The sequence below is a fragment of the Dermacentor albipictus genome, chromosome 8, assembly GCF_038994185.2.
Source record: "Dermacentor albipictus isolate Rhodes 1998 colony chromosome 8, USDA_Dalb.pri_finalv2, whole genome shotgun sequence".
Taxonomy (NCBI): Eukaryota; Metazoa; Arthropoda; class Arachnida; order Ixodida; family Ixodidae; genus Dermacentor; species Dermacentor albipictus.
Window position 1 is genome coordinate 62,542,768 of NC_091828.1, and position 12,953 is coordinate 62,555,720.

General features: G+C 45.4%; 1 protein-coding gene across 4 annotated transcripts in view; it reads left to right on the forward strand.

The window, feature by feature from the left end:
• Window positions 1–6,244: 6,244 nt before the first annotated feature.
• The window catches only part of LOC135921766 (uncharacterized), a 52,803-nt gene continuing 46,094 nt past the window's right edge, over window positions 6,245–12,953 (forward strand). For 3 of the 4 annotated variants that reach the window (XM_070523490.1, XM_070523487.1, XM_070523489.1), the window contains exons 1-3: window positions 6,262–6,353; window positions 9,883–9,903; window positions 12,102–12,217. In XM_070523490.1, coding sequence (XP_070379591.1) covers window positions 6,350–6,353; window positions 9,883–9,903; window positions 12,102–12,217 — 141 coding nt within the window. In that variant the 5' untranslated portion in view covers window positions 6,262–6,349. Of the gene's footprint in view, window positions 6,354–9,882; window positions 9,904–12,101; window positions 12,218–12,953 lie in introns of all 4 variants that reach the window. The other variant, XM_070523488.1, reaches the window with a different exon arrangement.

A 12,953-nucleotide genomic window follows, 5' to 3' on the forward strand; every position in this document is an offset into this window, starting at 1 on the left:
CTCCGCAGCTGATCTCGACGTTTGATGGGTTCCCATGACTGGCTAGGGCCAATTGGGCTAAGTTAGGGAAAGATTACTTCCTAATACTTATCTACATGCTGAAGAAATGTAAGGATGTGGGAATGAGCTTACAGAATAAATAAAATATACGGTATGTCTGCAAAAGAAATATTCACATATTTACCGACCGCATTGGTCATATTTGCTACCGGAATCAGTATGGCGGTGATCGGTACAACCTCAAAATGTACCATGCGGGCGACAGAAGGCACCGTGATACGGGGCTAAGGAATTTTTCCTACACGTGTGATGCTTCATACGCAGTCACAGTACGGCACATAACCGTGTTTCGACCCATCTCAATGCAGACACCCCAGCCGGGCATCGAACCTACAATCATATCAGCAAAAGAATGCTGATGCTATTATCTCGCCGCGGCTGGTAAACAACTGTTTGGTTGATTTATTGCATATTCCGGGCTGGATCGGCCCGGAATGCCAGAATAGAGCAAATAATAAAAAAAGTAACTTCTTCAAGAAAGGCTAATGAAGAATTGAGCAGGCAGGTGGTAGAGCTTCGTAAAAAAGAGCAGTTGAGCCCTGCTAGAATACAGATAGATAGATTTGTAAACAAAAGCAATGGTGAACAGCTCTGACAAGGAAAATCTGGGCGTTGTTTGATGGTTCTTCACGTGGTATGGCATGCAATATCCCAATAACTTTCTGGAAAATAGTGATCTTGTTAAAAATCTCCTGAGGTTCAGAACAAGTGCAGTGGAAATGATCGCTGACAGAGACAAAGTATCGTTTCAGACACTGATGCTCGAATGAGACCTATAGGCTTTGAAGAAGGCGAGAAATGCAATACACAATTTAAAAGGGCAGGTTGAAGTTGGTGCCGTCTTCTCGCTAACGGCGACCATCCTTTACCCAGGAAAAAGTTCACTGCAAGCCACGGCGCTAACAGGAAAAATTATTGTTGAATTGTTTTATGTTGTGTACTTAAGCCCTAGCCCCGAAAAAAAAATGAGATGACCACAATTTCGTGTCGAAGCGCAAGAAATCATGATGTCGACGAGTTCGATGTTTGGCAAGTGTACTACAACTTTTGAGAACTGGATGAATCACGGTAACGTCAGTAAGAGTGTACGACTAAAGCAGCGATGAGTTTCGCGAAACTTCAGTTTAAAAAGCTGCTTTCCTAATGTGTTATCCTAAAAGGGACGAATTCCATTTTTCGAATCCAAATGAACCTAATTTAGTGAATGGTCAGTTGTACACACTGTTTGTCTTGCAGGCGGCATAATCAAAATAAAAAATCAAAATATTTATTCAAACATTGCAAGGAAATTGCAATGTTGAGGATGACAGATAAAAAGTCTTCTTGAGGCTTGACCGGTCCTGCATCCTATACGCTTGGCAGAAATGTGGTTACAAAGCACAAGAATGGTCAAAAGAAGCTCGTAAACAAGGCAGTGTAAGGCTTCCAAGTGAGTTCTATGAGATAAGCGATGTCGAAGATTAATTGAAAAATTATAGTGATAGAGGAATATTGTCATGTGGTGGTGACGTTGATGAACACAGCAGCAATACTGTGAAAGGCAAAACACTTTATTTGGGCGAACCTGTGCCCACAAAAAGAGGCTACACTTATAGCACAACGATAGCGGCGAACACGGTCGGCGATCGGCGAAAATCTGATCAGCGGGTCATGCGACTCAGCTTTTCTACATCAATCGTCGAATGTTCCAGACTAACCGCTAGGACCCGCGCACCTTCCACAAAGTTTTACATTATTCGCGTCGCGCACACATGCAATTAGATTACACAAGGTTCGGTCACAGACAGTGCACGGAACCACCGATAACATTCCAGAAACTTCTGACACATGCAGGTGCGTCCTGCGCTGTGCGATAACATTTGTTAGGCGGCGAATAGTGGTCGCCCGATAAAGGTAAGTACACGTGTCATTACCCCGCTCTCAAAAAGCATCGACCCGATGCTGCAAACAAACAAAAGTGATAAAGAAAAGCACTCGTAGCAAAGAAAACAACAAAATAGGTTCGTCAGCGTCCGTAAAAGGGTTTAAGGCGCACAACGTGGGCCACTTCAGATCGTGCGCGGCGCCGCTGCGAATGCGAAGTGCCGTCTGGCAGGACCTCATAGTCCAGCGCGCCAATACCTCGGATGACCTTGTAGGGTCCGAAATAGCTCAGCAATAGTTTCTCATTCAGTCCTCGTCGGCGTATCGGGGTCCATACCCAAACACGGTCGCCGGGCTGGTACTCGACGAAGCTTCGTCGCAGGATGTAGTGTCGACTGTCGGCACGCTGCGGGTTCTTGATCCGTAGGCGGGCGAGCTGTCCAGCTTCTTCGGCGCACTGGAGATAGGTAGCGAGGTCAGGATTTTCCTCGTCAGTGACGTGCGGCAGCATGGCGTCGAGCGTCGTCGTCGGGTTCCTGCCGTAAACCAGCCTAAATAGCGTGATCTGTGTTGTTTCTTGCACTGCCGTCTTGTAAGCGAAAGTTACGTACGGCAGGACCGCATACCACGTCTTGTGCTCGACGTCGACGTACATTGCTGGCATGTCGGCGAGAGTCTTGTTCAGGTGCTCCGCAAGATCATTCGTCTTTGGGTGGTAGGGAGTTGTCCTCCTGTGGCTTCTTTGACTGTACTGCTGAATGGCTTGGGTGAACTCCGCTGTAAAAGCCGTTCCTCTGTCGGTGATGAGTACTTCTGGAGCACTATGTCGCAGCAGGATGTTCTCGACGAAAAATTTCGCCACTTCGGCTGCGCTGTCTTTCGGTAGAGCTTTAGTTTCAGGGAAGCCGGTGGGATAGTCCGTCGCCACGACGATTCACTTATTTCCGGAAGTTGATGTCGGAAACGTTCCCAACAAGTCCATCCCGATCTGCTGAAAAAGTCTGTAAGGATGCTTGATCGGCTGTATTAATCCCGCTGGCCTTGTCGGTGGTGTCTTGCGTCGCGGACAATCTCGGCATGTCTGGACGTAACGGGCGACATCGGCGGTTAGGTGCGGCCAGTAATACTTTTCTTGTATCCGCGATAGCGTGCGGGTGAAATCGAGGTGCCCAGTGGTCGGATCGTCATGTAGGGCGTGCAGTACTTCTGGACGCAGCGCCGACGGAACAACAAGAAGGTAGTTGGGGCGGACTGGTGTGAAGTTCTTCTTCACGAGTAGGTTGTTTTGAAGCGTGAACGAAGAGAATCCACGCCTAAATGCCCTAGGAACAACGTCGACGTGCACTTCCAAGTACTCGTCCAGGGCTTTCAGCTCTGGGTCTCCTCGTTGCTGTTCGGCGAAGTCTTCCACGCTTATTATTCCAAAGAAGGCGTCGTCAACCTCGTCATCTTGCGGCGGCGGGTCAATGGGGGTGCGTGATAGGCAATCGGCATCTGAGTGTTTTCGTCCGGACTTGTATGTTACAGTGATGTCGTATTATTGTAGTCGGAGGCTCCACCGTGCCAGCTCTCATTAAGGGTGCTTTAAGTTAGCTAGCCAACACAACGCGTGATGGTCGCTGACCACTTTGAAAGGCCTGCCATATAGATAAGTGCTAAATCTCGCTGTAGGCCAAACGATGGCGAGGCATTCCTTTTCGGTTGTAGAATAATTGCCTTCCGCTTTTGACAACGCCCGGCTAGGGGAAGCTATCACGTGTTCATGTCCATCTTTTCTCTTGTCTAGGACGGCACTACACCTAGGCTACTGGCGTCAGTGTGGATTTCGGTATCGGCGTGCTTGTCAAAGTGCGCAAGTACGGCCGGCGACTGCATGCGTCGTTTGAGTTCTTGAAATGCGCCAGCCTGCGGCGTTTCCCACTTGAACTCGACGTCACATTTACTTAGCTGTGTCAGCGGCTCAGCGATGCATGAAAAGTCCTTGACAAATCACCTGTAGTAGGCACACATGCTAAGAAATCTACGCACTGCGTTCTTGTCGATGGGCTGCGGGAACTTTGCGATGGCAGCTCTCTTCTGCGGGTCCGTATCCAGCTTTTCTGGACACAAGGACACAGTTCGCGTGAGTGCCACCACGTGGCGTACTTACCTTTAGCTTTTCAAATTTCCCGCGGTGACGCGTGATGACGTCAACCAAACAAAAATTAGAAAAATAAAAGCTATCCCTGCAAATTGAACTTCGCCACAATGCTTGTACTGAGGGCGTTATCAGTGTTCTTGATAAAGCGTATTCGCTCGCCGCCTGGAAATCACTCGTCATCCTAAGAGCGTTTAGTCACGACGAGCAATGATTTATTTTGGGCTTTTGATGCGATTCTTTTTTTTCTTATTTTTTTTCTCTTCTCCTTTTCTTTTTTCTTTTTTTTTCATTCTGCGGAGTAAAGAAGCTAGCGTAACCGTCAGAAGCACTTCGGGGCAGCTTTCCTTCAGTCGGCACACATTGTTTACGTCCGAACATCGCGCAGCGTCTACTAGAGACGCCGTCGTGGACGGATTTTGATTTTCCCCTACCGAATTCGTTAAGGTGCACACAATTATTTCACTAGCATTTTTGGAATGCACACTCATGGGTTACTGCCGCAGCTGCAAATCTAGATGTGCTTAAGTATTAAGACACATACATGGATATGTTAGTTTTTCACCTTGACACAAAAGTCACTACAAAAGAGTTGAGCAAACTGTCCCTGTGTCGTCGCAGCGTGTGAGACCGGACTAGTTGGTATTTCATGCTAAAGTGAATAGCGCAAGAGTGGACACGGGACACTAAAGAGGCAACAAGGATAAGCGCAAACTTCCAGCTGGGCGCTTGTCCTTGTAGCGTTTTTAGTGTCTCCTGTCCACTCTTGCGCTAGTCACTTCAGTCTGTGTCGTCGTCCTTTAGCATGCTATGGCTGAAGCTGCTCGCAATATTACGTCACATTTACTGGCCACCAGGCCAGGTACACCCTTGGGTACGACATATACTGTACTTGCAGTTAGTTTCCAAAGTAGTCTTCTATGGCGGTTATCCATGTGCATGAAGCAAGAACGCTATTTAAAATTATTGTGCTGTATTATATGCGTTATTTGCTTGTTCTCCACATTCTCTACCATGCTGCCGTTCCACCTCTATTATATAGCCGCAATGTAGACTAGTAGCTATCGAACGACATAAAGGCTATCCACATATTCAAAGACTTCGCGCACAACTCCTGACACTTAATTGTACTCAAGAGTTGTGCAGCTGCCCAGGACATCCTTAACGAATGTTACATAACACATTATGAGGTTTTACTTGCCAAAACCACGATTTAATTATGAGGCATGCCCTAGTGGAGGATTCGGGAATAATTCGGGAACAGCTAGATAGATAGACAGATAGATAGATAGATAGATAGATAGATAGATAGATAGATAGATAGATAGATAGATAGATAGATAGATAGATAGATAGATTATTAATCCCCTTAAACTTACGCCTGGTGCGGTTCTATGGGTTCCAGGCTATATTTACAAATCAAATGCCACAGACTTGTGCGGATGTCTCTTGATGGACCAGCTAAGTCCGGTATTCCTACTTCGGCTTATGTCCCTGCGGCTAGGTTTAGAAAAATTTCCTTTTTGCAAGATTCTACAAAGTGAAAATGCAAACGTCGGATTCTAACCATTCCTCCTTCTCACGGGACAATAATAGCGTTGCACACGTAAATTAGCAATTTCCATAATAAAATAAGGATGCCGCATCCCACCACTAAATCTTTACCTATGGGGGTGCGGTTTTGCACCATCCCCTCTTTGTCCTCCCTGCGAGTAACCCGAAAACATTCAACAATTTCTAATAGCATGCTGTCAATTTACAAATCAGAGGACGAAATTAGAATTCTCATTCCGAAATTTGGGTATTTCTTTAACTATTCAATATATGCTCTCCTTCGGCGCTTCTTCATTTGGCTTTAACAACAGAAATATATGCTTGGACATTTGCGATGATCTCTGTCACGTGAGGAGGCTGCCATGGTAATTCTCGAAATTGCGAATTCATTAGATCATTGAATGAGCGATTGTGTCTTTGACGTTATTCTAATACCACCGAAAAAACAACACGAAATTTGCTGTTTATATATATATATATTTCTATCCCTGCCACGTAAATCTATTTCTTAATAACGTTAACGTTAAACTTCACACTTAAATAATTTTCCGTTTAGGTTTTTTTCTCTTTCCTTACCTCTAACCTTTAACTGCTGGCTTCTTGGCCAATCTCCCCGTAGTGGGCAAGCGCCACAATTGAAGATCAAGGAAGCAGGCAAGCTGTTCGGCGAGTCGCCACTCGTAGCCAAGATTCCTCAGACGCCTCGCGACGCTCTCAGTCGTCGGAACCTCAAAGATGGGTGAGAGAGCTGTTTTTCATTTTTGCGGCAGCCCGTCTTGCTTTTACCGAGCTAACGCAGCCGTAGAGTCGAATTCGAACTGCAAGCCTAAGAGTAGCCGGCCAAACGCTGCCCCTTCTCGGGCAGTACACTGTTAAGAAAAATTACGCCGTTTGGATCGCATCTTGCACCAGAACGATAGTCGCCATCCATCTTGTCCGTATTTCCTTTCTTTAACGCTGCGAGCCGCTTACCTCCAAGCCACGAACGGCAAGCGCGTTAAGGCCGATCCACACGACGGACCGAATTGCTATATTGGACCGCGGTCCGTGGATCACGATATAGGACGTCACCAGTTCGTGCGTACCGCCGTTGACCCGCGCAAGACTGCGGCCCTCGCAGTCCACCAAATCTCCGAGGCTTTTCCCGCTTCAGTTTTGGCGGCGGACCGCATGCAAACCGCAGCGATTTTGGTGTAGCCAACGAATGTTGTCCGGCAACAGAGTGTCTTCAGCCAAATCCAATCTAGTTTTCTGCCCAGCAAAAGCCAGTCAAGCCAGTCGTTTCATGTACGGCGTTCCGCCTACACGTGCGTGCAGCAGATATATTTTTTAAACACCGTTTCCTCTTGGAGTGAAGAAGAGGTTTTTTATTTTTTATCCCTCGTTGAGCAGTTCCCGGGTTTGTGGGACTCCAGCCGGAATGATAACAATGATAACACTGGGCGAGAGTGTAGCTGGTTGGTCTACTCTGCCGTCTGCTATGGTGGTCCGCCGTGTGGATGTGCTCTGCGCCAGACCGGACCGCGGTGGGCCGTAACGTCGCATCATGTGACCAATCGGCCCGCAGACTTGGTCGATCGTGTGGATCGGCCTTTATGAGCATGACGGAGCATTCTCGATAGGAAAGTAGCGAGCGCAGCGTTTTCAAGAAAGGAAACGCAAACAAGACACATGACGATTATCGTTGTTTGGCAAGGTACGACCAAAAAGGTGTACATTGGCTTAAGAGTGTGCGTTTTTACGCATTAGCGAATATTACGTGCTTGCCTAACACTGCAACTGCAGGTAAAAGCTGACACTCTAACAGTATCTATTTGAGAAGGCGGGTAGTGCCACTTTCGATACATTTTAAAGCGCCTTGCATATAGAAGATGCCGAAGGAGCGATTTGTACACAGAACTGCTTGATTGACTGTACTTATAGGTAACGTCATTTGGAAGCTCAGTTTGCGTTGGCGGAAGATTGTGCTCGTTAACACAGAAAGTAGAAACGTGTAATTAAGGTGCACATGATTCGCAGTAGGTCGCAGTCTCAAGCTCACGCCTGAGTATCTGGCGCATAGAGAAGGAAGAGAGGTGCCTCTTAGGGAATTCGAGCTTGCTGCTAAACACCGGATACAGAGCAATGTGATCACAACTTTCGCGTTTGCCAGTAAACAGTTCGGCTCTTGCCATGACATATGTGACACGATGCACTTCATAAAATTACCGCCACTTACTCTTCAATAGAACACGACCTTGGGATTTTCGATGACACTTCTGAGAGAAAATTTCTATTCACTTGCTCACTATATTGATGCCAGAATATCAAACAAATAAATTTTGCAGGTTTAACGCACTGTGAGAATCGATGTAGGCGAAGCTTTCTGTGCTGTTTGCTTTGAATGAGTATAAAAAGCGGCGATATTGACGGCGAATATTTAATTTCCCCAACGTTTCGTTCAACAGCAGAGTTTCTTCAATTTCGTTTGGCGGGGGAAAGTTTGCATGAACCGGCGATTTGATGTTAAACCTTATCTTGCGCGCACCGCTGGTCTTTGTCTACACAGTCCACAGAACACGCAAGGGGAGGTGTTTCCTTGAGGCGTTGTGCGCCATTGTTCATAACCTCTGAGAGGATTGAGAATATTCAGTGTCTTACATGACATGGCATATCACATCATGGCAGAAGTATTAATGTTTAACGGAATTGTTGGGCTGTATCTGCCAAAAACATAATCGGACTATGATGCACGCCTTGGTGGCGGACTACTGATTAATTTTGACGCAGTGGTGTGCTTCGACGCGTCCCTAAATTCAAGTGCACGAGCGTGTTTTTATTTCTCCGCCGTCGAAGTTCGGCAAATGAGGTTGGAATCATACCCACGACCCCAAGCAATGTCAGTCGCAAAGCTGCCGCGGAGGACACAGAAGAGTTGATTTAACGTGTGACCACTTCCTCAGTGTCGCCTTAAGCCTGCGGTGCGCTTTAATGCGGTTCTGTTTCCGCACGCCTTTTTCCGCTTGAAAATTTGGATGCTGTTTATTTTTCAGAAATAGAAGAAACGTACCACACGGCATCTTATATTAAATTTAGCCCGCTTGTGCGAAAACATTCTGGCGTCTGTATAGAAGTAACGTTTCCTTGGCTTCTGACGCCACATTTTCTCTATCCCCTCCCACCCACATTTCATGGAAACTAGGAGGGAAGAGGGGCCGAACAATTATTCACTCATTTCACATCTGAGTCGGCTCTGCCCCATTCTCTGTTCGCTCTACTCCCTCCTCTCTGCCACTCTATCAGCTTCTCTCTGGACTTGCAGCTAAGTAGAAAAGTAAGGGATAACTCTCTGCGTTCCTAGTTGTTTCATATTTGACAAATGTTTAAAGCGGTATTGTGCCATGTCTATTTCGTGCTTTAAAACTTTGTCAAGAAAGCTAAGCGCAGCAGTTTCTGCGCTTCTTTTGTGGGGTGTCACAGATAATTACAGCAGTCAAGAGGTTAATGTGACGACGCCCAGGTAGCTGCAGAGTGCAGTGTGCACTTTCGACGTGGTGCAAATGTTCAATTATGATTCTCGCGTTGCCTTTCCTCTCTGCCGCGCTCCTGTCATGTATACACATGCTCTGAACCACCGCCGGACATGGTGTATCGACAGCAAGAGCAGTGGAAAAGTCGAAGGATGGGGCAAAGAAAGCTTCGCTTTAAAAAAACTTTTGCTGCCTGTAGACATGCTTAAAAGTTTCTTTGTCTTGACATTTGGAACTTGCCTGTTCTACTTAAATCAGCATTTGCCGGACTAGATGGAGTTCCGTTCAGGTTTTCATTACATCACTAATAGATTTACGACTTGGTGACAGCCTGTTGTTTTAAGGACTTCTCTTTTTATTTCAAGCACATCCTAATCCCCTAAGGAAGAAATGCAGTAAATTGTATTGTTGCTCAATCTACAGCAGAACGCGGTTTCAGATTCTGCATGTTAGAAAAAGAAACGCAGCCGTCTCCAAAACACACACCTTGAACTCCTTAGTGAAGCTTCTTGGAGAAATATTTTATACTTGACAATTCATATCTCACGAGCTTTTTGCCTCCAGATGTGTCCATTATTTCCCGCAATTTATGCCAAAGGCGAGCGGAGCTCGAGAGAGCCAGAAGACGCAAGTTATATTGTATGTCAATGTGGCGCGGCAGTATTCATGTGTTGAATGTGAGCGAAGATCCGGTGGTACATAATAAAAAAGGTACTGGATAGCTAATTCCCAACGCTATTTCTTTCTTTGGATGTTCAGGTGATTTCGAGACCTCAGTCAGTAAGTAAACGCTTACATGTTTTGCCTTAACCGGAAGGCCACTTTTTTTTTTCGCTTTGGTTCATTGCCAGTGAGGATTATCGCGTCAGGAGTAGCTTGTCATTAACAATCGCAGAGGGCTCTCTTCTCTGGATTTTTCTTACCCGCTATATTTATAGACCCACGCACACACACTTACATATATGTATATACAATAGCCACACGCACATGAATAAAGCCACCCATACGCGTGTATACGTGTGTATACGTGCGTGTATGTGTGTGGTCTGCGAGAGAAAAGAGGAGAGACAGACCAAGGATATACACAGGAGGGAACCAATAAAGTAAGTGGAGATGAGTGTACACTTAAAAAAAGCTATTTGCTCGTCGTGGTATTTTTTATTTCGCGTGGGTAACCTCTGGCCCAATGTTAAATGTCGACAGAACTGTTAACCATATTGTATACTATTGTTTATTTTTACTGATTTGCAGAGAATGTGAATCTTACCTTAAGAAAGAGTATTTCGAAAATAAGAATTAGCTGACAAAAAACTTACGGTTGTCTTCTTTTGACGCCAGAAGGATTCTTTCTATTGTCTGACCAGCTTTCTTTTTGTCCACCATTGTTAACCAAAAATATAGGCGGATTGTGAATATAGTGCAGCCTAAAAATGTGCGTTGATACGGTTGTTTGTATCATCTTAACATGTCAATCTAGCCACCCTGACGTCATCGCCAAAGAGCATACATGCAATTTATACAGCGTGGAGCGGAATTGAATCAGTGTGAAGTCGGTTTCTCCAGCAAAGCAGCTCAATGCTTCTGCGCGCTTCACCGCCAAATTTCACGGAGACATGTTAAGGGGACAGCGTTGCGGAATTCATGTCGCTGAAAACCCAGCGTCGGACTTCGTTTTGGGAAAAAGATTTTCGAACCACCCATACCCAGGCCTTCCATGGGACGCAAGGAATTTACTCAACTAACTGAATTGATCAAGCTAAACTACGTGGAAAAATCATAAACTGTGACACACATACAACCTACACACACGATAGCTCTCGTATTGTAACTTGACTATGCGAGAAAGCATAATTGTATTATGCGAAAACTCAGAGACCCCTGTTACAGCGTTTCTACCATTCATAGACCAGCTGCACTGTCCGGCATTTGCGCACGCCGGCGCGCGGCTGTCTTGGCGGGGCAACGCAGCGTCGCGTCCAATTCCTTGCAATACCTCCAGCTGGCCCTCCCCTCCGTCGCATCGTAGTCCACGCAAGACGCCGCGTTTCTACCACAAACCCCGCCTTGGTGCATAGCGTTGGCGGTCAGCGTTTTCTGGTAAACATAGTGATTAGATATGCTGCAGTTGGCGGGAAGCGTGAGACACATTAGGGGATCTTTAAATACCGTCGCGTTAAACTCTTAATGCTGAAGCTTAGCTCTCCCAAGTAACAAAGGACCTAATAAAGAAACGACAAAGAATGACAGTGCCCAACTCAAGAAGAAAGATGGAATTCGCGGAACTGCGAAAACTGCTCAACAAGGCGAAAATAAGTGATATTCGAAACTGTAACGTGAATAAGACTGAAGAAGCCGTAAAAAATGAACGCGGCCTGAAATAAGTGAGAAAGAAACTTGGCATAAGACAAACCAAGATGCATGCACTAAAAGATAAGCTGGGTAATATCATCAGCAATTTCGAAGAAATAGTGAAAGGAGCGGAAGAATTTTATACTGACCTTTACTGTACCCAGACGACTCAGGAGCACCACATTCGAAGCAACGATGAACGATAAAACGAAACTCCCGCTGATGAGGTCAGAAAGGCCTTAGAAGGCATGAAACGGGGAAAAGCGGCAGGGGAGGATGAAATAACAGTCGAATTAATCAAAGAGGGAGGAGACGTAAAGCTAGGAAAACTGGCGGCTCTCTATACGAAGTGTTTATCGACTGCAAGGGTCCCAGAAAACTGGAAGAATGCAAACATTATACTAATCCACAAAAACGGCGACGTTAAAGAACTAAAGCATTGTAGGCTCATTAGCTTACTCCCAGTACTATATAAAATATTTACCAAAATAATCTCCAATACAATAAGGGCAACGCTGGACTTTAGCCAACCTAGGAGGCTTTGGGGATGCGAATATCTGAGTGCATTCGTGAATCACGATTGAGTGACTCAATTTGTACTGGATGCTCTTACTTTTGCTTTTATGTAGGTGACAGCGACCTAGATGACGACGAAGACTGTACTGAGACAGCAACTTACGGCCGTGTTGGTGGTTCGGGAGGGTCGAGCAGCGGTGGAGCGACCAAGAGCATTCCACGAGAGCCGGTGAGTTTCTTCATAAAGCGGTACACCTAAATCCCGACAGCTTTTGACCACATCAATAAAAACTGAAATACCTGGTTGGTGTCATTGTGCACTGCTCCATTTGGTGAAAGAAGAAAAAAAAGACGGCTGAATAGGTATTTCGCTTTAAATTCAGAGTAGAAGTACACAGCTGAAGTTGTGCTATGCTAAACTATTAGGTTCGCCACGAATCCCACACCTACGTCTCGCTAGGAGGACGTGTAATCAGATTAGCCGCCCACAAGGGCCGTATCTTTTTCTGTTCGAGATATGTAATGAGAAATGTGACAGGTAAAAGAAAATAACTTGTCTATTATAGACACACACAAATAATGGAAACGGGTAAAACTTGCTAAGACTGATCATTGATTCAATTCTTCGCACTGTAGAATACATATATAAATCGCATGGAAATACTGTGATTGAATGAAGAGAAAGCCTTACAACCATCAGAAAGTCTCAGGACTGCAAATTTTATGATCATCAAAATTTCGCTTGCCTATCTCAGAAATGGTATTTATAACCCAATTGAAGAGAAGTTATGTCGGTTTCAAACACGGCGCAGTGAGGTTTATTTACCGTATGTGATCTAATAAGATATTTGCTAAGTGTGGAGTGTTCACATAGCATGTAAAAGTTTTTACTTCATTATCTATGATTTGCGCAACATTTTCGTAGTGTTGTTTATAGTAGGCGGTCAATGTAGATATGAAATTCC